This window comes from Pteropus medius, unplaced genomic scaffold, assembly GCF_902729225.1.
Source record: "Pteropus medius unplaced genomic scaffold, Ma_sr-lr_union100, whole genome shotgun sequence".
NCBI lineage: Eukaryota > Metazoa > Chordata > Mammalia > Chiroptera > Pteropodidae > Pteropus > Pteropus medius.
Genome location: NW_024348304.1, coordinates 201,616 through 228,798, shown reverse-complemented (window position 1 = coordinate 228,798; position 27,183 = coordinate 201,616). Strand labels below are relative to the sequence as shown.

Here is a 27,183-nt window from a genome sequence, read left to right as displayed (position 1 = left end):
GCTTGCACCAGGCTCCAGAAATCTCCTGGTCTGAGGAACAACTGAGAACGTCTTTGCAAAGCATTTGTTTTTCAAGATGCTTTATCACGTGTTAATAACTCCTCACGAACATTATGCGAGCTAAGCGTTACACTTTTAGCCATTTTGGAGTTTGGGAAAAGGGGGAGGTTAAAGACTTGGCAGTGCATGCCAGTGCCCTTCGCCCCACGGCAGCCCGTTCTCCTCGGATGTGGCCACCTGACCTGAACTGCGTCAGCCCTCCTGCCTCAGCTCGTCGATGGCTTTGGGACTGACGTATGCCCGGACACAGCCTGGATGGTGACGGTGTGTCCTCACTCTTTCTGAACCTGGGTGAGGAGAGGGCTGGAGGACGGAGAAGGATGTGGTGTGGGGAGAGCGTCCTCTTCTCTGGGAAGCTGGAAGGACGGGAGCCAGGAGAGTCCCCGCAGGCTGTAGCGGTGGGCACATTTGGGAGCGCTGGTCCGGGAAAGGAAGCCGACCGACAGACGGAGGTGGAGACGGAGGCGAGGGCCCGGCAGCACTCATGCCCCTGGCCCGGCCACCCTGCTGGCAGCGGTGTTTTCGTCCTGCCTGGGCCCCTGAGCGCCTCCTTTTCCTCGGCCTGTGCTCATCCCGACTGGGTTTCTGCACCTTCCACCAAGAGTCCTGCCCAGCACCACGGGGAGGAGGCCGAACTGGCATTCCCGCGGACTGCCTGCCTCCAGCTTCTGTGCTGCTTCCGCCAGACCACGGTGACTGCCACGCCAACTCCGGGGTCCTCGGACCTTCTGGAATCTACATGTCATCTATACGGCTGATACCAGATAAGTCGTGCCAGGTGCACGTGGCTGGTTTTCTCTCTTGGCTCCCGTGACTTATGGTACCTGGTCCAGACTGGCATTTCTGGTAAGAAAGGCTAAACATCTAGGTGGACTCGGGCTAAGCTGTTGTGGGCCCAAGTTCTTCAGATCGTGCACATTTCGAGGTGGCTGCAACTCTTTGCTCTTAGGTCTCAGATCTCATTTTCCCCTCTTGAGTGAGCAAAGCCAAAGAAAGATATTTTTTTTTTCCCCAAATATGTATGGATTTTATTGGTTGCCCAGAAGAATTAATTTTGGAACTGTAGCCAACTCATTGGTGTAACTACATCCTTTGTTCATCTTAGTCACAAGAATAAGATAGCCCCTTCTTCCGGGATGACAGGAAATGCCGCTTTCCTCTCTCGAATTCACATATGTGCTACCATTACGGGTTCCAGCAACTCTCAAAATCTTTTCTCTAATCCATTTCATTTCTAAAGAAAATCTTGGTTATTTTGACATCATAGAATCCTTGACCCAGAATCTTTATTCTCAAATAGCATTACTTAAAAGTTTATTTACACTGAAAAAGTATTTGCATATTTATGTATATGCAATGATATATTACATGTATAATTAATATAGACTTAATCTTTAATAAATTGCAAGATTTTTTTATAGAAATACGACACTGAATTAAATTACTTTTTTCAGGCCCCGTAGTTCTGATGATATTCTTCATTACAGCCTTCTGTGATTGCTAAGTCCTTTTCAACTCTGTTTGACTCAGAGGTGAAGAATTCATAAAAAGGGCTACACGATGCCCTCTACAGTTGTACGTTACTATTTATATTCTCTATCATTTATGACAAGAGAACATCTCTGCTTAGTTGTTCTCGACCATTTGGATATGGTCACTGTCATTGAACTAATAGGTAAAGCAGAACTACAATAACAACAACAAATACCCACTTAATAGAAATATTCCGTGAAGGGCATTGAAGACAAAGCCAACTGGACATCCACCATTCAGTTAGGAGAGTGACCGAAGTCACCGTGAAGATTTTAAAAGGTCAGGTTAAATTCTGCTTGTGCTGTCATCGACCTGCAATGCTGCGTGGTGGGACCCGGTGCCAAGTCCGTTTCAGCAAGCTCTGTTTCCTTACCGCGCTCACTGCTTCCGTTGCCACTCGTAGAGGCAAAAGAGGCAACAGAAGCAGCAGGCCCTCGCCTGAGTCTTCAAATTGCTCATCAGGCCCTGGTTTATGAGCTCTCTGCACATGTATGTTATTTATTTTTCCTCACCATGCCACCTGATTCCTCCAGTCCCGGCCCAGGAAGTATGATGGGCAGGGAGGCATGCCTTTGGCTCACAGAGGACTGTGTTTATTACAGCTGCCCTTTGTTTTATTTTTACTGTACAAACCATGAAGTGCCATGTAATTATAAGGCTCGGTTATTTATACTCTGAGGCTAAAGAAGGTAAGGGTTAGTCCCTCTGTTTTTATATTCCTATTTTTCCTGTGGCGTTCCTGCTTTGGTAAACTCACAGATGCCAATCTGTTACTTGCCAGAACAATGATCTGCATTTTGATGTCTGATGTACAAATAACCTGTTAGGGATAACTGAAAATTTTAATATTTGAGGGATCTGAAATAATACATAGAGGTTAGCTATAGAATTTGGTGTAGAATTCACATTTGTCCTCAAAGAGAAGCAAAGCACTGGGTAAGATGCCGGCTCTAAACTTGGTGGATGATTGTGACAAATTTGAGAAATCACATGAAGAATTAGTTAAAAGCTCTGAGTAGCTGAAAAGTAAATGAATAAAATTACTCTAAACTGTGTTACATGGGCCCACTTTTTCCTCACTTATAAAAACCAAGTTTCATTTTGCATAAGATACTGCATATGTGCTTTGTATGTAATTTTTATACATGCATTTTTCTTGTTGAGCCTTTACAGCAGTGTGTGCACATTAAGCATCTCTACCCCAGCTTTGCAAACGAGAGCGATTAAATAGAGCGATTTCAGAGCGATTAAATAGCTTTTCCTCCACCTATAGCTGGTAAACAGAACCAGGATTCGAAGCCAGGTCTGGTGGATTCCAAGATCTACATACTTAACCCTTGTTATACTTTTTCCTTTTAATAAGCCAAAAATGGTTCATTAAAACATTTAAAAATTTTTTAAATCTATATTTTATATTGTGGAAAAGAGATCCGCCTGAAGCCTTCATTCTTTCTTGTTACTAATCTGAGTCCTAGTGAGGTCATGCTTCCTGCACTAAAGCTACAAACGTGTTACATGGGGTGAGAGTTCTTTAATTAAAGTAGCAGATTAGGATACAGATTCGTGATCACACAGTACAAGAATTCAAAAAGGACACTGGCACACTTTTTCTCACCTAGACAAAGAGCCACAGTTTGAAAACCTGTTCATATGGAAAATAACAAACTCAGTTTCTTGAATTAACTATTTTAGTGCCCATGTTGAAATGGCTCAAAAAGAATATTTTTAGAGTAACTTAGTAGTAGAGATACCTTGATACAGAATGAATGAATTTTGCTTTATGGATTTTTCTTTTTCTTTTTTTCTTCATCACCTGTTACTGTTAGCTGCTGGTAATCATCAAAAAATGGTCTCACATTTTCAAGATTTCTTGGTATTAGGTCATTGTTACTAGATGGAAGGAAGTCAAATGCTTAGAACTTAAGAGACTTACTCAAGATTACAACAGTGAGTCATTTGCTCAGCCAAAAAGACAGCAAGGAACTTCCTGGTTATAAGTGTTGCAGCTGGTGACCCAGTGTGCCTGTCCCCACTGCTTCCCCCTCAAACCCACGGGCTTTTCGCGAAGGGCAAGTGGGCTTGTTCTTCAGTATGACCACACTGCTGCTCCCCAAGAAGACATCAGCTGGAATTGAGATTTGCTTCTATGGTCAGCACCCAACCTCACGGTCTTACGTTGAGATTAAATCAAAAAGCGAAGATTCCTTGTCAGTTACTAATTTCTTTGGACAAACTTTGCCTTAAAGAGTTGATTGTTCCTCGAGAACAAAGGTTTGGACCATCAGGCAGTCTACAGGCAGGCTGTAGGCGGGCATAGTGAAGGGGACAGCGTGACCCATTGTCCTCTTATTTTGAAACAGTTTATGCCCACGAGGTATCTACCTGGTGTGATGTCATAGTTCAGGGGAGGCACTGTTACCTCCGACTCACACAAGTGTCAGCGTCGTCTGGACACCAGTGACTTCTGTAAGTCGTTTCTCATAAAATTTACTTGTCATTCTTTAGAGCTTAGACATTAACTTTACATGTGTATTGATCATTCTTAGTTATCAAGTTCATCTTTCTCTGTGTCTGCTCCGAATTCTAAACCATACACCGTACCGTTTCCTGTACAGCAGTTGTCTCTATCACAGTTTGTCTCCTGAGTTTCGATTATATAAACTTGGCGTCGTTATCTTCTACTTTGACCCCATGTTTCATGAGACAAGCCGGAGGTGACCCCAGCTGGGCTGGAGCAACAGGCCTCTGTGTTGGTGTCTCTGTACAGTGGGCAGTAATAGAAAGTTTTGCCTTCCTTAGGTGTCACTTCTCACCTCACAGAACCCCGCGGGGCCCTCATGCATGACAGTGCCGACTCAAACCCAAGCTCTTAACGACGTGGTCTAAGTTCTGATCACGCCCTCCCTTCCTTAGGTAAGGGCGTCAGCGCGCACAGGAAGGCTTGCCCGCGGCGGACCGGACCGGGACCGGAAGGCTTGCCCGCGGCGGACCGGACCGGGACCGGAAGGCTTGCCCGCGGCGGACCGGACCGGACCCGAAGGCTTGGCCGCGGCGGACCGGACCGGGACCCGAAGGCTTGGCCGCGGTGGACCGGACCGGACCGGAAGGCTTGCCCGCGGCGGACCGGACCGGAAGGACCGCGCCGTCCGCTGGAGTCCGCGGGTGCACTTTCGCCCCCAGCCACGGCTCTGGCCTCCTTTGAAAGTGCTGCTGACTCTCCCTGGGCGGATGTCTGTCCGCCCGCAGCGCTTACTGGAGGTGTCGTCTGGAGCGTGGAGAATGGAGACGAAGAGCAGCGGGGAAGGCGTTAGCGGGCCCGGTCCCGCTTTCCTCCGCGGCCCCAGGGGACACCGCACGTCCCAGCCGCGTGCGCCGGCGACCCCGCCCCTGCGATCCGGCGTGGACGGGCCCTCCCCGGCGCGCCGGCTCCCACCCGCACCGCTCGCCCCGCGCAGGGCCCGGCGTGGTCGTCGTCGCAGGCGCGTCTGCCGCAGCGGCCTGAACCGGCTGTCGCACGCTGTGCCTCAGCCTGCTCGCTGGTCCTCAAGGATTTTACCGTTACCCGAAGTAGTGGCGCACCTGTGCTTGTCTCTTTTCCCCTAGAATCCAGGCCGGCACGCGAGGGCTTGGGGGTCAAGATGGCCTGCCAGCCGTTCCCATAAAGCGCTAATGGAACACAGCCACCGCCGTTCGTTTGTCTTACGACAGATTTTGCACTTAGTATGGCAGAATTAAGCAGTCGTGGCAGAGACTGTATGGGACACAAAGCCTCACTGTTCATTATCCAGCCCTGTGTAGGCAAAGGTGGCCTCGCATCGCTGGAATATAAGCCTCACGAGGAAAGGCCTTCGTTCGTGCCTCAGCCCCGTGCCTAGGAGGATACGGGTGCTTCGTAGAGGCCCAGGAAGTGTTTGTTGAAGAAAGAGAACAGGAAAGGGTGGGTGGCTCCCCCGAGGTACCTCCTTGTTCCTCCCGCTCCGATTCAGTACTCCTCATTCTTCCTCTGCTTTCCATAAACTCTGTCTTTCGATTTCTTTCTTCCATTGACCTTTTTCTTTATGTTCATCAAATTAAATTTCTAGTTGGAAGAAAAACCCTAAAAATAACTAAAGAAATTTTGGAGATATGAAGGTGAAGTTAGAGAATTGGGAGGGGGAAGTAATAGTACAAATCTGTTCCTTTTTTCCTTTGCCAGCCTCTAGCATTGTGTTCATTTTGGAACAAAAACGATGAAGAAGAAATGATATCTCTTTTAATGGGTATTCAGAACTACTTACCCAGCATACTGCCTGATGCTCTCGGTTGATTTTGCTAATATTGGCATCTTTTATCCTCCTTTCTGTAATTCCTAGTTGGAGTGTGGTTGCTGTGGAGGAATTCTCTTTTGCATTTTGTTGACTGGGCACTTTTTATTATTAATTTGTAACATGATTCCCCCACCTTCGGTTTTTGCTCACGAGACTTTATCCCAAACATGAACTGATGACATACGCAGTCCTTTAGATGTCACAGCTGACGTGTGCCATAGATACTTTCCTACTAAACTGAGGCTCTTGCAGATGAGTGAGTTTTCTATGTCCACACTTAAGACAAAGGAAAACAAACAAAAAACCCTGCTGGCTCTGGTAACTCCTAGCTGACTAAAAGTTCTGTGACCCTGTGGAGCCTGGAATGTACTGGCAGCAAAGAGCCTGGATTATCTATCAGAATCTCAGAGCGTGTTTTTGAAGTAGGAGGTTCAAGCTGTAATGTGTCCAAGAATAATCTCCAGTGTGAGTTATCATTGCTCCCCTGGAAGAAAATTTACAAATGCGTAAAATGTGATAAAGGTAAAAATATGTGACTCTGAAGGTACACTGGTTCGTGTGTTGTCAGTGGACGTGTCAAGTCTAACCCGCCAGCGCTGTCCAGACATGATCACTTCCTGGATTTGGTTCTGATACCAGGAGACCTTCATGGTCCCTCTGTCAGCGTGATCTGCTGCTGCCTGATCATGAGTGACAGAACACTTGGCCCTCTGTTCGTCCCCAGCTCTGACCTCGTTTGTTTGATTGACTTCTGAGGCTCCCTCCCTCCAGGTCTCCAGCCTACATTCAGCCTCGCCTAGGCCTCTATAACTGCTTAGTTCTGATTTTATTCGGGTCTTAGAAGTAGCGATGATGGCAGAGAAGCCTGATGACAGGTACTTGTTTCTAAATGTCTAAAAGAAACTCTAATTTATTTCAAAATGTAAAATATGTAAATGAGAAACATTTCATCTTCAGTAATAATGGCACCCCCAAGTAATTTTGATGTAGCCTAGTTTTCTAATTACCAGGCTGGTAAAGACAGCTAAGATACTGGGAAATAAGATTAACGTACACCATGTAATGGAAATTTTTTTAACTGTTTTTTTGTTTTGTTTTGTTTTTGAGTTCCAATAGATTGTTTTTTTATTTTTTCCTTATAAATCTCTGTCATTGGATACTCAAAAAGAGCTAAGTTTACAAAGTCTACCAGTTTATTAAACATGCTTATCACTTCTTGGTGAAATGGAGCCTGCGTCTGAGGTGACAGAGAGGTACACCTGAAAGAACCAGGGCGGAGGCACAGCCTCGAAACCACCGCTTCGGAACCACCGCTTCTGGTACATGGTGGTCCCCAGAGCACGTGGCTTCCTCATCAGCGATGGGGGAGGGTCAAGTCATGTGATCTCTGTCCTGTCCACATAGGGTCTCGCTCTGTATTCTAGGCCTCTGGGAATGTGTGTAGTGGAAGCAGATTCAGAAGCCGGAACCCTGTGTGCACTCTTGCTTCCATTTTTGATGGCTTACTTTGAGTATTCCCTTCCAAGTGAGGATGAAACGAAATGTACTTAGCGTGTTCACCCTTTGTTGTTCCAAAGGCACACCCAACATGGGTTCAGTGAGAAAATGTTCAACATTTGTAAACAATCAGCCTTCCTACAGTGAAGGCCAACTCCCTGGGACCCGGAACAGGGTGTGGCCTGGGGGAGAGCCTGGGCCGGCTCCTCCCAGAATTAGGGCTCTTGGTTGATGGGATCTTTATCTCGCTCTCTCTTTTTTTTTTTTTCTGTAGCAGTGTTTTATTGCTTAAGGCAAAGAGAATAGAGAATGATAACGCAACTGACTCATTGAAATATGGCTCTCAGTGTAATGACTTAAACACTGTGACTTTGTGTTAGGCTGGTCACCAAGCAGGATGATCAGGCAACTTGACTCAGTGGCAGACTGCACAGACAGTGAAGGACAGACAGCCTGCTGGACTGGGTGCCCAGACCGAGCCTGTTGCTAAAAACAACTTAGAACGTTTGTGGGGGAAGAAATAACAATCAACCTTGATTGCATCCACAAGCTGGAGTGTTCAGGCCCTGAGTTAAACACAGGTGGGAGCCCAGAGGGGTGAGCAGAGTGCATCTCCTGAGGGTGTTTCCTGACCTGGATGAACTTGAGGGTTAGTTTTGTATCTTTGCTGATTTATGGGGATGGAAAACAAAGCCCAGGGCTTGCCTGGCTTGGGAGGCTGGAGAAGAGACACACCCACCATAAAACTGGGACACCAAAGGGTTACACCCTTGTTGTAAGGGTGAACCCGAAGTAAACCGAGCCAAAGTTAGTTCCCAGTGTTCCTAGGAGGGTCGTAGGAGGCACTTGACGAAACCAGGGGAAGTCCTGTAGGAACCCACCTCCTCCCAGGCCTTGGAGAGCCAGCCCCCCTGCCAGAGGCCCCTGGGAGTTGTGGCGCCCGCAGGCTCTGGACCTGCTGTTGTAAAAGTGAGGACATCGCAGGACAGAGAGCTTAGGAAACTTGCTTGCGTCACAAAGCAAGAAAGTGACAGAACTGGGGATTCGAACCCAGGCCACCTGAGTAGAGTCGATTTTTCAGCCCTGTAGCAGAGTGCGACTGAGGGGGCGGGGCCTGGGAAGCAGCCGGTCGGGGGTGGTTCCGGGTCCCACCTCTGCGTGAGGCAGACTGCGAGCCCCAGGGCTGCGGGATGTGGCTGTTTTGCTCGTCACTCAGCAGCTTTCAGTGGTCGGCATCCAGAAAGTATTTGCGGGAGGAGTAAAATCAGATGCATCGCTGTGTACTCAGGACGTCCTCTCCGATCCCGACTGACGCCAGTAGGGTGTGCAAGCCAGAGCAGAAGCATTTTTAATTGTTGTTTTGAAAGGTGAAAGACAATGACCTGTAATGGACGCATGAGGATTAAAGGAATATGAAATACCAACTTAATAGATGAGCAGCCTGACCCAGAGAGGACAGCAGCTCTCCCGGGGTCACACCATCAGGAAGGGCCAGGATGCCGTGAGAATAGGCAAGCTGGGCGTGTGCCCGCGTCTGAGGAAGGGGGAAGCTCAGCTCCAAATTCAGCTTGTCCAAAATGTAAATATCACAAAATCTAGAAAAGCTGTCATCCTAATTTCACCATAAAGGTAAGTTATGTGTCACTTAAAAATATTGAAGTGTTGTTTGAATCACATAATGGGAGTGGCGGTGGCCCCATCCTCTTTTCTGTGCATGGGACCTCAAAAGATCTGAATCCTCCCCAAGACAGAACCAGAAACTGGGCTCGGACCCCCACCGCCTCGCCAGCCCCCTTGCTGGCGGCCAGTCCATGCGTCATCTCCCCGCTTCTGCGGACTGGGGCTGTCATGCCAGGGCCCGCCTTGGTTCTGAAGGGCACGCCGAAGGAGGCTGGGGCAGGGACGAGGGCTGCGGGGCTGGACCCCAGCCCACCGTCCCTGGGGGAGGCCGCACACGCCAGGCGACCCCGACTCCTCCGGCGAGTTCCTTGCCTGCGCCCTGTCCCGCCTCCCTTCTGAGTTCCCGCTTCCCTCACGTCCTCGCCCGCAGCAGAGTCAGTCTCGTCACAGAGTCGGCGCCGCAGCAGAGTCAGTCACGTCACAGAGTCGGCGTGGGCGCGGCGACGCTGAGTGACAGCTGGGTGATGCGTTTCTGTTGGTAGCTCCTCCTGCTGGGCCTTCGTCTTTTCCTTGTTTTCTAATTCACTGCTCTCAGGGCTTTGTGGAGCAGGGCGGGGGGAGCTTGGCAGAGGCCAGCTACCCTCACTGCCCCTTATCTCAGGGGAGATGTGAACCTCCCACCCGCAGGCCAGCCAGAAGCCAGAGACCTGCAGACTACCTCTAGCCCATGGTGGACCTGCTGTAAGCTTTGTTTACAGAAATTCTTGACCACAGCTAACGACTCAGGGCCTGGAACCAGGGATGGGTTTGGGTTTCACGGGGCCTGAAATGTGAACATTTTGGGTCGTCCCCCCAAAGAAAGGAAGACCTAAAGTTAAAAATGTCGAGTTAGCGTGGGACTTTACGAGGGCCTCCTTAAACCAAGTCCGCTGAGCTCCGTGGATCCAGTACAAACCGTATGAGTTCAGAGTCAATCCTAGGAGGGCTTCTGACTTTGGGACTGAAAGGCTTTGTTTTGTGCCATAAGCAAGTTACGAGGGAAGGGTTGCCGTCCTTGCCTTCCGTCCGCACCGCTCGTGGTAGCAGCCGGGTCGGCCCACGAGCTGGGTTGGCGTCGAGGAGACAGGCAGGGGCCACCGTAACGAAGCGCTGAGCAGTGGGGGCGCGGGCGAGGCGGAGGGCGGAGCAGTCACAGAAAGCTTCAGAGACGGGTCCGTCTGTGCCTGAGACGCAGATGACAGAGACTGTGGAGATGGCGCCGAAGGCGCCCCGAGCGGACAGCCGCGGCCGCCGAGACGCAGGGGTCGGGACACACGAGGGTCTGGCACCGTGAGCCGTGCGGAGCGGGTGACTGGGGCACAGGAGAAGGGGTGACCGGTAGGATGGGGGCTGAAAGGCAGGGGAAGGTGAAAAACCTTAGCCGTGAGCCACGCGGAGCCATCGGTGCCTTAAAGCCAGGGAACGGCCACCGTGCGTCTCTGTGACGCTGCAGCAGCAGCTGCGTGAGGAGCAGACTGAAGGTCCAGGCAGCCGGACCCCGGGGCCCTGCCGCGGCTGTCGGAGCGGGCGGTCCTGGGGCCTGACCCCTCCCGCGTGCTGTGACAGCGGCTGGGCGGGCCTGGCGGACGGGGAGATGCCGCAGCAGGAGTTCACGGGAGTCGAGGCCTGGCGTGCAGAGCCAGCTTTCTCCCGAGAGAGGAAGCTGAGGCCGCTGCGTGGCAGGGCCAGGCCCCGCGTTAGAGCACGGGAGGGCTCCCCTGCCAGCCTTCAGTCCCGGGGGGAGCCTGAGCACGTAGCTGAAGAGGCTCCGCAGTCTGGTTTGGCCACGTGTCACGTCACCACGTGAAACGGGAATGGTCTCGGTGGTGGTCACGCGCTCGCCCGGCGGCGCCTTCGGAGAGAAGGGTGCTGACGTGAAGAACAGCAGCGGTCACGGCCGCACCGGCTCCTTCGGAAGTGGTGGGATCTGCCCCCCGTGTGCAGTGTCCCAAATGCCCCGGCGTCATCTCCGAAGGGCCCGTACGTGTCTTCTCTGGCTGAGAAGTCGCGAGCTGCCCCGGCTTCCTCTCTCCCCTTCCAGGCCCTGCCCCTGGCCGCTCCCCCAGGGAGGGCGCGGCGCCCCGCTCCGGGCCACGTCCAGCACGAGCTGGGCTTCTTTAGTTGGTGGTTTCATGTTTTTTGTCCCCCTCTCAAGTCAGGGCTCTGTGAACGCAGAGCTGTCGCTCCCGTGCCTGGCTCATTGTGGACGGCCACTGAGTGGTGTCCGGAGTGGTAACTGGATGTAGGTGGCTGAGAGCTGAGGGGGAGTCAGTGAAGTCTCTGGTGGGAGTCGCCACCGAGCGGCCAGCGCTCCTGGCGCCCAGGACATGCTGCGATTTCCAATGACGTCACTCCTGTCTGCGAACCGGGAAGCGGGGAGGGATGGCAGCGCGGGCTGCCCGGGACAGCACGACACCGGCTCGGGTCTCCGCACGCCACGCGTCTTACGAGCGTAAAACGGAGTCGACAGTACAGCAGCGTTAGTGCTCGGAATGACGGCAGGCGAGGCGGGCGACGCGGCCCTCTCAGACCCAGCCCGCGGGGCCCGGCGCTCTGCGGGGCGCGCGGCACTGACGGGGAGAGACCCGGGGTGGGGGCGGCTTCCTAAATCCCCCCGCCTTTCAGGGCACGGCCTCCGCGTCCCCTCCTCCCAATAGTCCGTGAGTTTTGAAAAGCTACCGAAGATATTTCTATGTTAATTCTTAATCTTTTAAAACTAATTGTTGGTACCAAAGTATTTTCGTGGCATACTTCATTTTAAATACTTTGACATCGACGCGATTGAGCAAAGGGTGAAGCCTTAGGGTGTGCTGCGGAAAAGAAGCTAACCCAGTTTCTGCGATGGCGTCACTCCACCTGCCAAGTGAAAGTTAAAGAAAAAACCGACCGTCACTCCCGTCAACCAGGAAATCAGTGTCTCGAAGATTGTGACCACATCTGCAGCGGGAACGGACGGCCTGGAGAGAGGCCCGGTCCCCCTGGTGCTCATTCAGCCACCGTCATCTTCCCAGAAGTGAGGGAGGCGGGGCTGCTCGGGCCTCTGGGCCTCTCTGTTGAAAGGGTTACGGAGGGAGCTGGCAGCCGCGGTGTGTGCTTGGGGTGCCGGCCTGGACGCACGGTGACAGGCAAGGGGTGAGCGGGCAGGGCCCCTCGGGGATGTTCTGGTGTTGACTGACTGACTGCACAGTGCCCTAGGAGGGGAGTTATGCCGGCCTGTCCGCGTGGGGAGACGGGCAGCCCTCCGTGTCCTATCTCCATGTCCTGCTCTTCCGAATCTGCCTGCCCCTGTGCTTCCAGAATAATCATCCTACTGAGAGGCCAGACCACGCCAGCTCCGCACTCCTTTGGTGTGCGCCCCGCTGTGGCCCTGCAGCCACACTGGGCAAGCTGGCCACCGGGCCGATGTGACCTACACTCTTCCAGTACAGCGAGTTACCGTTCTAACACTTTAAGGGCTTAAAAAAAATCTTTTTCATGACGTGTGGAAATTACACGAAATTCCAGTTGCAGCGTGCATAAGTAATGCTCATCCGGCCGCACTCGCTCGTTTTTGTTTAAGCCACGGCCGCTTGTGCAGAGTCGTGTTGAAGCTACGCGCTGAGCGTGACGTGTTCACACCTGCCCTTGGCAGAGCGTCCGTTCCCTGTGGGAGGGACCAGTGCTCCCGGGTCCTCGTCGCATTGTCGGGCGTGATGCAGAGCCGCCTGGGGCGTCCCGGCTTCGTGCCGTCCCCTCTGCCCGGATCGGCCCCGCTCTCGGCTGCCCTCGCCCCTGCCAGCCCCCTGCCCAGCCCCTGAGACGCGCCTCTGCCGCAGACCCTCCGGAAAGGCTTGGGCGAGGACCCCCACCCGCACACCTGCCCTCCACCTACTCAGGGGTGGGTTTCCTTGGCTGCTCGCGTAACGCTGTGCGTAAGGCTGTCGTTACTCTCGTCTCCCTCAGAACGGTCAGTTCCCGGGAACGGAGCCCACGTCTTATTCACCCACGCGCCCTTGGCATCGGCCGTTGTCATGGCACCAAGCGGGAAACTGATAAAGACTGATGGCTGACTGTCCGACGACGCAGCCGTCTGCCCGACGATGGTTCCTGCAGCTGCCAGTAGTAGGGCTTTATGCGCCCTCGTCGAGAGTGGTGCCTTTCGGAAGAAGTCCTAGGCCTCCACTGATGGGGACGCGCCGTCCCCTTCCCAGGCCTTTATTCTTAAACTCTGCACAGTCTGTGTCCGTAGACTGTGGCGAGCCATGGACATTATTAACTTTCCACTTGGGGAGAAGGGTTGAGTTTGCTGTCACTTTAAACCACTTCTGGGTATATTCATTGTACCGAGAGAGAAGTTAGGGCAGAAACAGAAATACCATTCGATGTTATTAAACCTGCCACCACCACCCGTGCTGATAAAATTTAAGGTTTCCTCTTAGAAAAATTAAAAATCAGGATGGCAGTGCCTGCTACCATCAATGCTGATGTCTTCATGAAAGCTCATTTTCCTTACCTTAAAATCAAATCTTGTCATCGATCACTTCAAATAATAATAACTTGGGGAAAATGCTAAGTCGAGTGATTTCTTAAAGTGAAATCAATGCACATGGAAATATTTGTGCCATAAACGTCAGTGCCTTCATGGTAGTAAAAATATTTGTTTGATGCTTATAGCTAAAATTCACCCGTCCCCCGCCTTTTTTTTATGTTGGAATGGCCCTCATTCAGTGTGCTTTGTTTTATGAATGATTTTATAGTAAGGTAATAGTGAAATGAAAATGTGTCACAAGTTTTTTTGCAACTTCTACAGGCAAAATATCTATATGATTTGTTAATACCTCTGATTTCTTTTCTACATGATAGCATTTTAAATAGACCTTGAACAATGAATTCTTATTTCTTGCTCAGTGTCTTCCTTTCTATGGAAAACGAGAAATCCAGATACTTTGCTTATCCAAACATACTGTAGAAGAACCAGTTGGGTCTTTTTGGAGACACAGAATGTTCAGACACGGTCACCGGAGAACTCTGCAGGGCGGGACTCTCTGCCCTCGTTTGAGTGACTTTGTCAAGTTCATGCTGGACATGGGGCTTGACTTAGCTGAGCACTGAACTTTGTTTTATCACAAAATCAGGGTTCTGTTTCCTCTTCCCAGCCCTCTAGTAAATACCAACTTCAATAAATTATAGGCATTCTTGTGTTGCTAATAACCAGAATCGTAGTTACTATAGACAGAAACCAGAGAGGTCATCTGAATTCAAGGACAGAGGCATTTTTAACTAGCATAAAGGTCTAAATAATACCAAGTTATGGAAACATATGTAATCTCCTCCCTTTAAAAAATATTTTCTTTCTCTGTCCTACAAACTGGCCTGGAAGAAAGCCGTGGCATGCAAAACATGTTGCTCAACAGGAAAAACCACCGGTCCAGCCTCTGGAAATGAGGCTTCTCCTGACAGGTCAGGGGTCAGCGCAAGGTGCTCCTCTCTGTAGGAGCCGGGCAGCCATAGCCTTCTCGGGTTTAAGGGCGGTTGGCCAGGGGAGGGAAGCCCGCTGTGAGGTCTCCGTGCCCCAGGCCCTGCGCTGGCTCCGGGGGAGAGGACACTACCTCCCTCTCAGTGGGTTCTGCAATTTATAGCCCACCAGCAGGGGATCCCTCCGAGAAAGGGGGCTTTTCTACAGCATCAGCATCTTGAGACAGTGCAGAGCCACTGTCCCTTCTGTCATCTTAATCTTTCAGACAGTCCTCATTTTTGAAATGTGTTTCCAAGTGCCGGCCCATTAAAAAACATTTGTTATCAGAATGCCCCCCAAACAGCCATTTTATTCAGAATTTCCCTCCAAAAAAGTGTCAAAAAGCTGTGCTGCGTGATACCAGTTGACTAAGGAGCCCGCGTTCCAGCTGATAGTTTTAATATTATGTAAGAGCCGAAGTCATTTTTTAAAACGTTTTACTTAAGTGTGCTTTATTACAAGGAAGGCGCTTGTCTAACCAAGGTCAGTCTGAAGCCACCCCGAGAGGGGCTAGTAGTCGGAATTACTGGGGTGATGGACCTGGTAGATCCCAAGTGGTTTCATGATATCAAGTCATATTACTGAAGGCTGTGCTTGTGTGTAGGACTGAATTTCAATATACTATAGAGGAAAGAATTAATAAAGGATATTAAAATATGTTTGGATCCCACACTTCTTAACCTACATGTGAATTGATCGTATTCTCAGTTGGTTTTAAAATTTTTTAAATGTTATGGTTAAAATGTTGCCAATGAACATGAAATTCTTTTGATGTGTCTAGAAGCTGATATTATAGAAACTAAAATTTAAAAATAAGTAGTAGATAAGATTAACTCTCTTTGGGGCGAAGACTTAATTCAAAACAATTTTTATAAGGAAGAAAGAAAAGTCTCTTTAAGTTGATTTTCAGGTTACTTTTTATTAGTAACATAATTTTGAATTTCAGTATGCAGCTTTTAAATACAGTCATTTGGGATAAATACAGGTGGAAATGTCAATGTAATTAGCAGAAAACAGTCTTTTTCTAATGGAAAAGTGTGGACGGTATAGATAGTTCTACTTTAGAAATCAAATGTGAAAATCCACTTTCTCTCAAAAAGCAAACATTTCTATAGTGCCTCTCTAATGATAATAACGAGCTTCTGTGATATCGTAATTTATACCTAAAGTTTCGATTCTTTAATACACATATATGCGTGTGCCCTAATAGGACAGCCCTTTCCCATGGGGCTTATGGTGCCCAAACAACAGAAACACGTTCAGAGGTAAATGAACGGAATCTGTGCATTTATAAAACTCACAACACTAGACAAAATTTAAGTCATCTTAATAACGAACGCTTCACACATATGCAATGAGATATTTAAACTCGAGATGGAGGAAAGGTGCCAAATTAGTGTCCCTGTGACTGGCATACTGTACTGTGAGAGAACGCTTTTTAACTCTTTCTCCCAGTGTGATTGCTACTAGCCGAAAGGTCTTACAACAAAAGTGGCCTGTGTTTACAAGCACAGCCCCTCTCTGAAAGGGCTGTTCTTATCCGACAGTTACCTAGGTGAGCATCGGACGGGCACCAGAGCTCAGCACACCAATCCAGCTTCACTCCCCTTCAAGCAAACCGGGGACACGCACCCGCAGTGCATTGCGTGATGATTTGACGATGGCACTTTTGCTTTTCAGAATTATATCTGCAAAGAATGACTTCTCAAAACATGGATTTCTAATAAACACATGAGACATTCACTTCCTTGTGAGTGTAAAATGTACAACTTTCCTGCCTCGGACTGTCTTTTTCTCGGTGCCTAGAGTACATCCAGATAGCTTAATAATATAAATGGTAATTTCGACCAGTGCATGCAGAGGGAGATAGCTGTCTTACAGTAATAATAATTAAGTTTAAAACGTCGGCTTCTTTCTCTTTTGAATCTAGTGAACATTTCAGTGAATAGTGTAGTGATATAAACGTTTGGAATTGGAATATCAAATCCTAGGACTTAATGCCAGCATTTATAAAAGAAAGCAACAAGGTGTGATCTGATCTCATCAGGCAAAATCTTTTCTGCTAAATCACCTGCATCTTAAAACATAACATCTAAAGTAACATCTAAAGTAACTAAAGTTTGAAGCAAATAGGCATTTCATGTGAGGGATTCCCAAAATTTGCTGACAGATTAATCAATATACTATAGAAGGTTCCATAGACACTCTTAGGAGTCAATAATTACATCTTATAATTTCAGAATTAACACTATCAATTTAAGATAATTTAATATAACTTATAGAAAGTATTCATCTTTTCTCTATAACCAAACAAATTAGTATCTGGTTGAGTCCATCAGTAATAGGACTTGGGATTTCAAATTCGTATTCTTTCACTTCCAAGATTAGGGATCACGTGTATCCTGGAAATTTTTTTTTTTTTAGTTTTATTCTATAAAACACATCATAATAAGTTCAAGAGTTAAAAAGTAAAACAAAGCAAAATAGTCACTTTTAAAAACTTAATAAAGTTTTGACTACTCAAAGTGTTGGGGTTTTTTTATTTTAAAATAGTCTCAGTACTTGCTTATGATGTAAAATAATTTGGATTTCTTTGTATTTAATACTTTGCGGGTGTGGCAGCGAGGAGCAGGTGTGTGACTGACTGTCATGCTAACCAGGCACAGGTCATGGAATTGACCGAGCAGCTGCCTGGCTGCCTTTGAACTGCCTAGTGGTGACGCTAAGGAAATGCCACTTGCCGCGTAGGCCCCTGTGGCATGTTTTCTATAACTAGATGGCCATGCCCTTCAGCTGCACGATAACACATCCATCTTCCACTTCCTTAAATCCATCAGCCATTTGTTAATTCACATCAACCCTCATTCCACGTAACACGTAGCACAAAACACCCAACAGTTCCTTTTAGACCTTTAATAAGACACGTAGTGACACCAGTGACCTAACCCACTCCAAAACTTAATCTGATACTTATATGATGAGCAACAAAGATGAGTATGGCATCTCAGGTCGCCCCACTCGTGAGAGGATCCCAGAGCGTCAGTGCTGTTAGGGCTCCGAGATTGCGTGATCTGGTCTGCCCACCTGACGGGTGAGGACGGGTGAACCCGCGTCTGTCCTGTCTCAGGCCACTTGCTTAGCGTGGACGAAAAACGAGTCCTACACCTAAATCTTTCTGTTCCCCACACATGACACCATCTACCTCAAGCCCTCTTAAAGGTATCATCATCTCACTCAGATGTCCCTTCCTTTGTGAGCATGCCTGCGTTTCAACTGTAAAACCTCTGAAGTTTATTACATTTTCAAATGTTTCTGAGAAACGCTTAAAAGAACACCATGGAAACGTGTTTTCTATGTAATTGTCACTCACTGGCACGCTCCCAGTGCAACGCCTCCCGTGCTGTGCTCCTCGCTGTCCCTGTGATGGCGGTGAGCACACGACGCTTCATCAGTCTCTTCCTGGGACAAGATGCATGGAAGAAAATACTGAATTTCACTTGAACTGAGTAGGATTTAGTTGCCTAGATGACCCCATATTCATAGAATAAACGGAATTAAGATCGTGAATTAGATTTAAGTGCCAGCACAGCGGTGCAGAAAAAGAATTTTTTCTTCAAAGGAACCGTGCGCATCAGCAGACAAGGAAACGATTTGCACTCGCATGTACGTGTGTACACACACTCAGATAAATGACTTCTGAGAACAAGCCGAGAGCAAGAGTGAATCTGACTCTACGGAAAAAGAACTCTGCAAAGGGACGTTTTTAAAAAGTTCTTGTTACAGGCGGCACGCGGTCGGTTCCGACTTTCATGTTGGGCGTCTCCATCCCCGTGGGTGTGGGTTGGAGCTGCCGTCGGCCCCTGACACCCCGCAGTCGGACCTGGTCTCCAGGGCTGTGGCTTCGCGGTCGTTTCGGGCGGGCTGCCAGGAGCACGCGCGTGGCCAGCGGGAGCCGCCCTGGGAGCTGCTGAGCGCGCTGTCCTCGCGCCCTGCGCACGGGCCCTCGCTGGCCTTCCGGGCCTGCGGGACCCAGGGCCGCCTGTCATCCCGGCCCTCCGAGGGCCCCGGCGGCACCTTCCTCCGAGCGGCCGAGACCACGGTCGCCACGATGGAGTCCTGGATGCTTCTGGGCCTAAGCACGTCGTCCGCTGGAGAACGGGGCCACTCCGCAGCTGCCTCCCGCGGGGTCGGGCTCTGGGTCGCCCTCTGGGGCCCGCCCGTCGGCCAGGCGGGCCGAGGTGCCCACGGCGATGCTGCAGAGGCGGGGGCTGGGACTGGCCTTCCAGGAAGAGACAGGGGGCGCCCCCTCTCCTAGAAACACGGAAAGCGTTAGTGCGCCTCGCTCGCTGCGGTTCGTGCTGACGGAACCGGCCCCGGTGCCGGGCCGAGCACCGCAGAACCGACCCCAGGGCTGGTCGTAAGGCCAAGACGCCCCCCGCCCGGGACTCACCTCACTCAGGGGCCGCGGGGCCGGTCATCCCCGGCCCTCTGCCCGCCACACAGCCGCATCTGCATCCCGAGCTCGCCCGAGTCCCCTTTGCCTGGTGCGAAGTCAGCGAAACGTATTCACAGCCCCAGAAAGAGGCCGCGGCCTCCTCGGCTTTTCCCATCTCCTAGTGACTTTGAACCTGTCCTCCCACTGTGGTCCACCAACTACCGCGAAACACGAGCCGAAGCTCCTGCGCTGCGTTTGCCCTACCAGCCTGGCGGGGCGCCTGCCTCCTCCCGAAGTCGGCGTGCGCCGGGGGCGATCGCACGGGGCTTTGTTTCCTGAGGGCGGCGTGCGGCCCACGTCCCCGAAGGCAGCGCTTCGCCACGACTTCATCTGCGTTTTCCTCCCTATTCTCCGTGTGACATTCCTTGTCTCTCTGAGAATTCGTCCCTGAAACACCCACCGTGGAAGCGAAGCGAACTGCTCAGCTGTGTCCACGCGGAGATCTGCTCTATCGAAAGCTCCTGCCGTCTCCCCTTTGGCCCCTCCCGTGCCCCTCACGCACCCCATCTGCGTGACTCCCTCGGAGTCACGCCCCTGGCACCCAGGGGAGGTGAATGACTGAAAGTATCACAGCATCGTTCCTGGAACAGAGAGCAGTGCCGTGCTGAAAGGTGCCCAGCTTCCCCGAACGATTTCAACAGTTTTTCTTTCGTAATGGAGTTCTTAAATTTAAAGTGATCAGCAAACTGGGATTTGACAAAAGATCTCTATTCAGTTGTTTTTTCTGCTTTTTTCTATTAGGCACAGAAAAAAAAATAAGGTAGATGGCTCGTTTTTGGCTCACATATTAAGGGGGTCAACACACCGAGTCTTGTTTCTCTCTCTTTAATCACTAAGACGTTAGTCACAACAGTCGAATCCTGGCAGAAACTTGTTTGCATTCTCTCCTCATCCTCATCCGGATCTAATAAAAAGTCCTCCTCACTCTCTCGTCAGGGAGGGGAGACGCCAGATTTTAGTCTCCGTCCAAGGGCTTGGTTCCCCTTTCACATTATTTATGTGTTGGCTTCATCCATTTAACAAAAAAGTTTTATTGGGGGCCTGCTGCTCCCGGGCATTCTGCTACGAGCCTGGGAATGCAGAAGAGATTCGGGGAGGCCCTGGCTCGTGGGCAGTGTCCTGCTCTGGCTGCGTAGCACCCAGGGCGTCCGTCTTGGGTCGGCAAGGGCAGACGGCCTTCACCCGTCCCGGCAGGGCCAGGAGGGAGTTCCCACACGGAGGGAAGTAGTCGCACTCGGTGTGACTAAGAGCAGGTTAGCTCTTGTCTCCCGCAGTGTCTGCTCTGCCTCCCTTTCCTCCTTACCTCTGGGAGAGAGAACAACATTGGTCTACAGCAGCCGTCCCGGCCTTCGCGGCCCCAGGGACAGGTGCTCCTGTGAGAATCTAATGCCTGAGGATCTGAGGCGGAGCTGAGGCGGTGACACGGCTGGGGAGCGGCTGCAAATGCAGATGAAGCTTCCCTGGCTCACTAGCTCACCCACCGCTCCCCTCCTGCTGTGCGGCCCGGTTCCTAACAGGCCACGGACCGGTACCTGTCCATGGCCCAAGGGTTGGGGACCCCTGGTCTACAGAGTCCCCTGGGACGGCCTCATCACACAGAGCTCCCCAGGGGCCTGCTTTAATAGGGTCTTTAGAACAATAGAGAGTTGGAGGGATGATGATAAAGGGATCCACGACTCTACAGACATCTTGGAGAGGCGCCCGAGTCTGCGTCCAGGTGACCAACGTCACTGGCTAATAACGGGAAAGAAAGATCGTCAGCCTGTTTGGAAGTATTAAGTGCCACAGGAACCCATACTCCCCAGTGACTGGACATCCGTGGATGCTGGGCAAAAGAGAACATCTCGTCTTCTGGTCTTTCTCCCACCTACTTAGTTTCAGAATCTTCAGAAGAATGGAAACTTAACAGAAATTAGAAAATTTAAAACATTGCTGAATGACGTCCTGGTGACAAGGAGATCGGAGATCTTTTTCAGCTAAGGTGCAAACATTCATTGAACATGCGGGGAAAAGGAGAACTTTGAAGTACAATGTTTAAAAAGGAAGCCAAGGCTTTATGAAGACAAATTTAAAATAGTTTTCAACTTAAAAAAACTCTCGTAGAGAACACACCTGTGCCAACGGTAGCAGCCGCCCCGATAGTAAAGGAAGAGGCGGCTGCCTCTGAGCAAAGTGCCCCCTTCTGAAAGCTGCTCGGCCTGCCGCGTACATACCTTCCTGTCCTTCAGGTGCTAACAATAGAAGATGAAATTGCAGTGATCCTAGGTCAGACTTGCAACTGTGGTGCAAATAGAAAGGTCTTAGGTCACACTGTTGTTTCTCTTCGTGCCCAAAATACTTCCGGTCTCTCGTCTCTGCCTGCACCCAAACCCCTAATTTTAACGTTTTTCCCCAAAGTGACTTAAGTGTCTTGTTCCTGGGTGTCATTTCCTTCTGTGGGTCTCTGTACCAAGGCTCGAGCTGGCTAAATTAAGCCATGTGATATACCCAGAGCCACAAATGACCAGAGGGACCTGAAAATAACAGAGGTGTTTCTTCCGTTTTGGAGTTGGCATGTCTGACGGCAGGATCCTAGGGCAGCAGGGGCTGGATCCGGGTTGTTTCCACCAGGGGTTGTATAATTACCGAAAGAGTTCCTGTTTTTATACGAGAGCCCTTAGCTCTGACCCGTGTGTCAAACTGGCACTGCGGGCGATGTGTCGTCCAACTGATTCTTGCTTTTTGTCTCCTACTCTTTACTTTTTTTTTTTTTTAATGAAATTTCTCCACTGCTGCTGGGTGAATACTTGGCAGTATTCCTGTGCCATTCTCAGGAATGACCTTCCGTTTAGGAATAGTCTCTGGTCACCTTACGTTACCCACACCAGTTGACTTTAAAATAGAAGATCCCACCCCTTGCGATAACAAGCTCCACAAGCTCTGCCTTCAGCTCAGCTCAGCTCGGAGTTGGGAGGCCCTTTCTCAGCTTCACATGAACCACCTTTTTATGTCAATTAAATGTCGAATCATCCACTTAGCTTGCTGATGAAGCACAGCTTAGTTGTCTTCCCTAAACTGTCTGGTAGCCAGTTTAACTGGCAGGAAACTCCTGACGTTTAAGTCTGAGGTTCACTCAGGACAGTGCAGTGACTTCTGAAGAAATGCGCATCGCCCCGAAGCCAGAGAAGTTCAACGAACTACTTCATACCATGAACCTCGAAAGCTAGAAAGCTCTCTTGATGGGAATCCTGCTCACCTCCGAATCGTAGAGAAAGCGTCTCCGACTGACCGATGATTTCAACGCCTCCCGCTGCTTTCTCTCTCAAACACCCCTCAGTAAATATTCAGCACAAACACGTACTTTACCGTAAACGGATTCCAACAAAAGCAAACGGAAGTCAACAGCATTACTTTTGCCTTTTCAGTCCCCGGAATTTCTAAAAAGTAGGGCTCCATGGCGAAGAGAGGGAGGCGCCGGGCGCTCCCCAGTTTCCCGTTCGCTCAGGTCGGACCTTTGCAGCCGCTGTCACTGCCCCCGTCTTACGCCACATCTGTTCGGTCACACGCCCGCCGCGGGCCACCGCGCCGAGCTACCGGTCTCCCGCCTGGCTTCCCCGGTCCCTCCACGTGGCGGCCCGAACCGTCTGCTAGAACCCGAGTCAGGTTATGTCGCTCAGTCCTCTGTTTAAAAGCCTCTCGTGGCGTCCCATTTTGAGAAAGGACAACCACAGTCGCTTTCACTGACCCTCCGAAGTCTGCTGCCCCCCCTCGCCCCTCTCATCTCATCTCCTGCCCTGGCCCCCTCTGACCCAGCCTCGCTGGCCTCCCTGCTCCCCTGAGGCCTCGGCAGGCAGCCTCGCCCCACGGGGTTTTCACACTCGCCCACCTTCTCCTGGGGCACAGTCTCCAGACGTGGGCCTGTGCCGGCTGCGTCCCGTCCACGCCTTGCCACCTGCCACCTGCCACCTGGTCGCTCTGCGGCAACTCCCGCTCGCTCCCCCGGCCTTATTTCTCCTCTGAGGCGTTCGCGCATCTCACGTAACGTTTCGTGTAGTTATTGTGTTTATCTGCTGCTTCTCACTCGAATTTAGCTCTGTCCAAGAGTGAGGGTCACTGTTTTAGTCATCAAAACCTCCTTAGGCCTAGGACAGCCTGGCAAGTAGATCCTTAGTATTTGCTGAATGAATGAATGACCATTTCTGTATCAGACTGCCATAACCAGGAGACTCGGTCAGCTTCACCCAGATTGTCTCACGTGTCGGTCACGTGTGGTGGGACCCTCACACAAATAGTCCTCCCACCACCCCCAATATACACACACCAACATGCACACCCACCCGCACCTGGCAAGACAAGTAGGATTCATCAATATTTACGGACAAATCAATGCGGCTCAACAGGCATGAGATTTTAGTGTGCAAATGAATGATTCACATTCAGGTCAGTGAAGTGTGAGGAGTTTGATTCCGCAAATGAGAAACATCTTAGAAAATTATGCACGAATCCTAAGAGGAGCCTAAAATTTGTTTGCAAGGTTTAAAAATTAAAACAAGCAGAAGAAGAGAGGAGGAGGAAGGAGGAAGAGGAAAAAGAAGAAGAAGAAAAAAAGAAAACGAAAATTGGGATCAGTTAGAGAAGCAGCAGCCGCAGACCCTTTGCCACTGGCGACTCGTGAGCCGCTGGGGGCGCGGGGACTGGCGTGCGCGCAAACCAACCCGCAGGCCCCGCCGGCTCGCACGCGCCCCCAGTTCTCCTGCCGGGGAGCCGGTCAGCCCCGGAAGAAGTTTCTCCATCCACGTAGGGAACCCCTCCATCTCGCTGTCTAGGAGAAACGCCTCCACGAGGTGACTCAGATACAGTCAAGCCTGAAGTCGGGGGCCCAGGAGAATTTTCAGGTCATTTTTGTTGTAGTCACTTAATAAAACGGTTTGTGTCTCATCCTTAAAGCGAACCTCAAGTCTCCTCCCCCCGAGTGGGGTTCCGAGGGGCTCCGTTTCAGTGCTGTCTCATCTGAAAAACGGAGGCCCCTCGCCTGAGACAGAGACGGATGCCCAGGCCTCGGAGGTCGTGTCACGGAGGAGAGGAGCAGCCCGCGAGTGGGGTGACCCCTCGGGCCTGGCGGGGAGAGGTGCCGTCTTGGGTCTGGGGCCTCCCACCCCGCTCTGCCGCTGGCCGTGCGTCGTAACCCGTCTCACATTTTCGGCTCTCAAACGGCCCACTCTTTAAGTCTCGTTTTGTGTTTGCAGGAAACCCCATTGCATGGTTCGCCGGACAGAACGCGAACCCCGATGCCACACTGACCCGGGGTCCCGCCGGGCCTCCTGTCCCCCACCCGACCCAGCCTCTCCCAGCCTTCCTTTCCGTGGCTGTAAAATGGTGACAGGGCTGGCTGTCCCCTCCGGATTGTGGGAGGAGACGGTGCCTTGATAGATCACGCCCCCCGCTCGGCACATGGCGATCATTCTTGCCACTGTGAGAAGAGCCTGTGAGGCCTCACAAGGCGGCCGAGACCTGGCAGGACCTTCCGTTCGAGAGGCGAGTGCACAGGCGGCTGCCCGCCCCGGATAAAAATAGGAGGAGCCTCGCCTTTGCGGGGGCTGGAGCGCTGCACCCTCGTCCTTCTGCGCCAGCCACGACACGACACGCAGACCCCGGGGCCGCCCGCAGCGCCCCGCAGCGCCCCGCCCCGTCCCGCGGGCCCCGTCGTCAAAGAGTCAACGTCACCGCGTTCACGCGAGGCCAGGCCAGGAGTCGTCACCGGCGCGGAGGATGACAGTGCCTAAAATGTGCAGTTTCTGCGACTTTTTTCTGTTAACTCATGAATCCTCCCAACAACCCTACAATCTCCGTCTTGTAAATAAGGAAACCGAAGCATAGAAATGAAGTAATTTACCTTAGGTCACACAGCTAGAATGTGTTTATGTAAAGAAACTGAAGAATTAAAGCCATAGATGATAACATTTTATCTGAATAATGTATTTTAAGGCATCAAATCTATTAGCAGAAAGAAACGGCTACAGCAGCAATTTTTACCCACTCTCCCTTTATCCCCAGAAAGGAAGTATGTCACTCTAAAAAGTGTAACCTATAAAAATACTCCTATTCACAGAGACTGTGCTCTAGTTAAATAGCTGGGACCGCCCTTATAATTTTTTGTAATTCTTGGAGAAAAGCCTTAAGTATATATTTTATGACAGTACTTTAACCGATTTGAGCATAAAAATAAAATCTTCTAAACACATTTCAAAATATTTTCTCTCCCCTCAAAAGTTTTAAACGGTAAAAGTCATATAGATTCTCACCACAAAAAAAAAAAAAGAATAATATCAAAAGTTCAAATTTCATCAGTTTCTATAGAGGGGAAAAAAAGTCATTTCACAATATGCAAAGGATGTTGATCCCGTATGAAATAACTTTTTGACCTTGTGTCAAGCACTTAATAAAGGAGAGTCGTCATTATTAGCATAGAACTAATACTCTATGTACCTTATTAGAATGATAATTATGATAAATTATAAAACCCACTTAAAATATCTTTACCTGTGTGAATACAGCTTCCACTCTCCATAATATCCTAAAGACCTTTCCCAAAGCAAATGCAGGCAGCCTTCTCCTCCCTCGTCCACAAAAAGAAAAGTCACTGTGAACATGCACTTATCCCTAGAACAATAGTGGGGATAAGAAAGATGGAGTTTTATAAATTACGTGCCTGCTATTTGTGGACGAAAAAGTGTGCCGTGACGAATCGCGCATCCCTCCCTGGCTGGCCGTGGCGGGTGGTCACGCCAGGCCTGTGACTGCTTTGCCAAAAGGTTGTAAGCGGCCCTGGGCCTTGTTCTGGTGCATGTAGGTGAACACACCTGTGAAGAGCCAGAAGCGACGCCCCTCGAAGGCGTGACCACGTGACCCTGTCGCCTAGCCTGTGCTCAGGTCCCTCAGGGCCGACTCCTGCCTCCTGTCTTTCTTCTCTTCCCTCCTTAACTTCAAACGCATAAAAGGAACTGTAAAACGGACCTTCTCCAGAGCATTCGAGATCTTGCTCCCCGGCCCCTGTCATCAGTTCTGCCTCAAATGAAGTCTTATAAAATTTCTCTACAGGTTCGGACGTTTCTGACGTGGACGTGGGAAGTAGACCTGATGTCTCTGAAGCAAACTCTTCCCAGGTAGGAAGGCTTTCGCTTTCCCCGAGGACCCTTTATCAGTTAAGATTCTAAGAACAAGAATTCTTAAGCGTGTGTCGTCTGACAACCTCGTTGGGTCCTTCGCATGATACCATTCTCCATATTTCCCCCTGGTGTGTTTTTGGGCAAGCTTTCTGTCACAAACTCCTAATTACATTTAAAATCGATGAGCCAGAGACAAGGCCACAACCATACAACACGTGACAATACTACTTCACAAGGATGCAGAGAATACAGTCTGAGGAAAATGACTTCTTTGATCTTTGTAACTGTTTTTCCACCCATTACGTTTTTAAGCTAATTAAATAGATCCCTTGATTCATATCTTGAGCCCTGGGGGAAATATTTAACCTACTGTTCTTGGGAAATTTCTAAGATTTACTGCCAAATCACATTTATGTTTCCTTCGTCAAAAACATGGCCCCAGAGTGTTGTTTAAAATTAGGAATACAAAATATAACTTCTTCATCTGGGAAATCACCACCAACTGGCTCTCTCAAGCACAGAGTAGGAAAGTCTTGCTTAACTGCCTTACCATGCCTCTGGTCCAGGTGAATTTATTTAGTGGCATCTCCCTTGTTTAAGAGAGTCTACGCAATAATTCCGTGTGCGCTATTTCATTTCAGAGGCACAGGGACACCATAAAGTGAGTGGGCTTCTCAAGTGGATGCCTGTTTTTCTGGAACAGGTAAAAGAACCACTGAGAGAGGAAAAATAGATCAAAGCAGAAAAACGGGCTGAAGCAATGCTAGCTACGAGGGCGCGCTTTACAAACACGGACGGGAGACGTAGACATCTCTTCCGTCGCAAGCTTACAGGGTAACGTTTCTCCACAAGGGGAAGCGTTTGCTTCACATGAAAATACCCCAGGAATATCAGCAGTCCCATTAATGGGTCGAGGGGACGACTCAGGAGCTGTCAGTATGCTGCGCCACCTATCAGACTTTTAAAGACCGAACATTTCATTTTGCCCTTGGC

General features: G+C 50.2%; 1 protein-coding gene and 1 long non-coding RNA gene across 3 annotated transcripts in view; one reads left to right on the top strand and one right to left on the bottom strand.

Annotated features, from left to right (window-relative positions):
- The window catches only part of LOC120616201 (uncharacterized), a 65,667-nt gene extending 50,462 nt beyond the window's left edge, over positions 1-15,205 (top strand). Inside the window, exon 5 of one of the 2 annotated variants that reach the window (XR_005656510.1) lies at positions 12,999-15,205. This is a non-coding gene — a long non-coding RNA (uncharacterized LOC120616201). Of the gene's footprint in view, positions 1-4,506; positions 4,527-12,998 lie in introns of those variants that run through there. The other variant, XR_005656514.1, reaches the window with a different exon arrangement.
- A 238-nt stretch (positions 15,206-15,443) lies between these two features.
- The window catches only part of SYNPO2 (synaptopodin 2), a 133,146-nt gene continuing 121,406 nt past the window's right edge, over positions 15,444-27,183 (bottom strand). Inside the window, exon 5 of the mRNA XM_039879505.1 lies at positions 15,444-18,861. Within this exon, the coding sequence (XP_039735439.1) occupies positions 18,358-18,861 (504 nt within the window). The 3' untranslated portion in view covers positions 15,444-18,357. The remainder of the gene's footprint in view (positions 18,862-27,183) is intronic.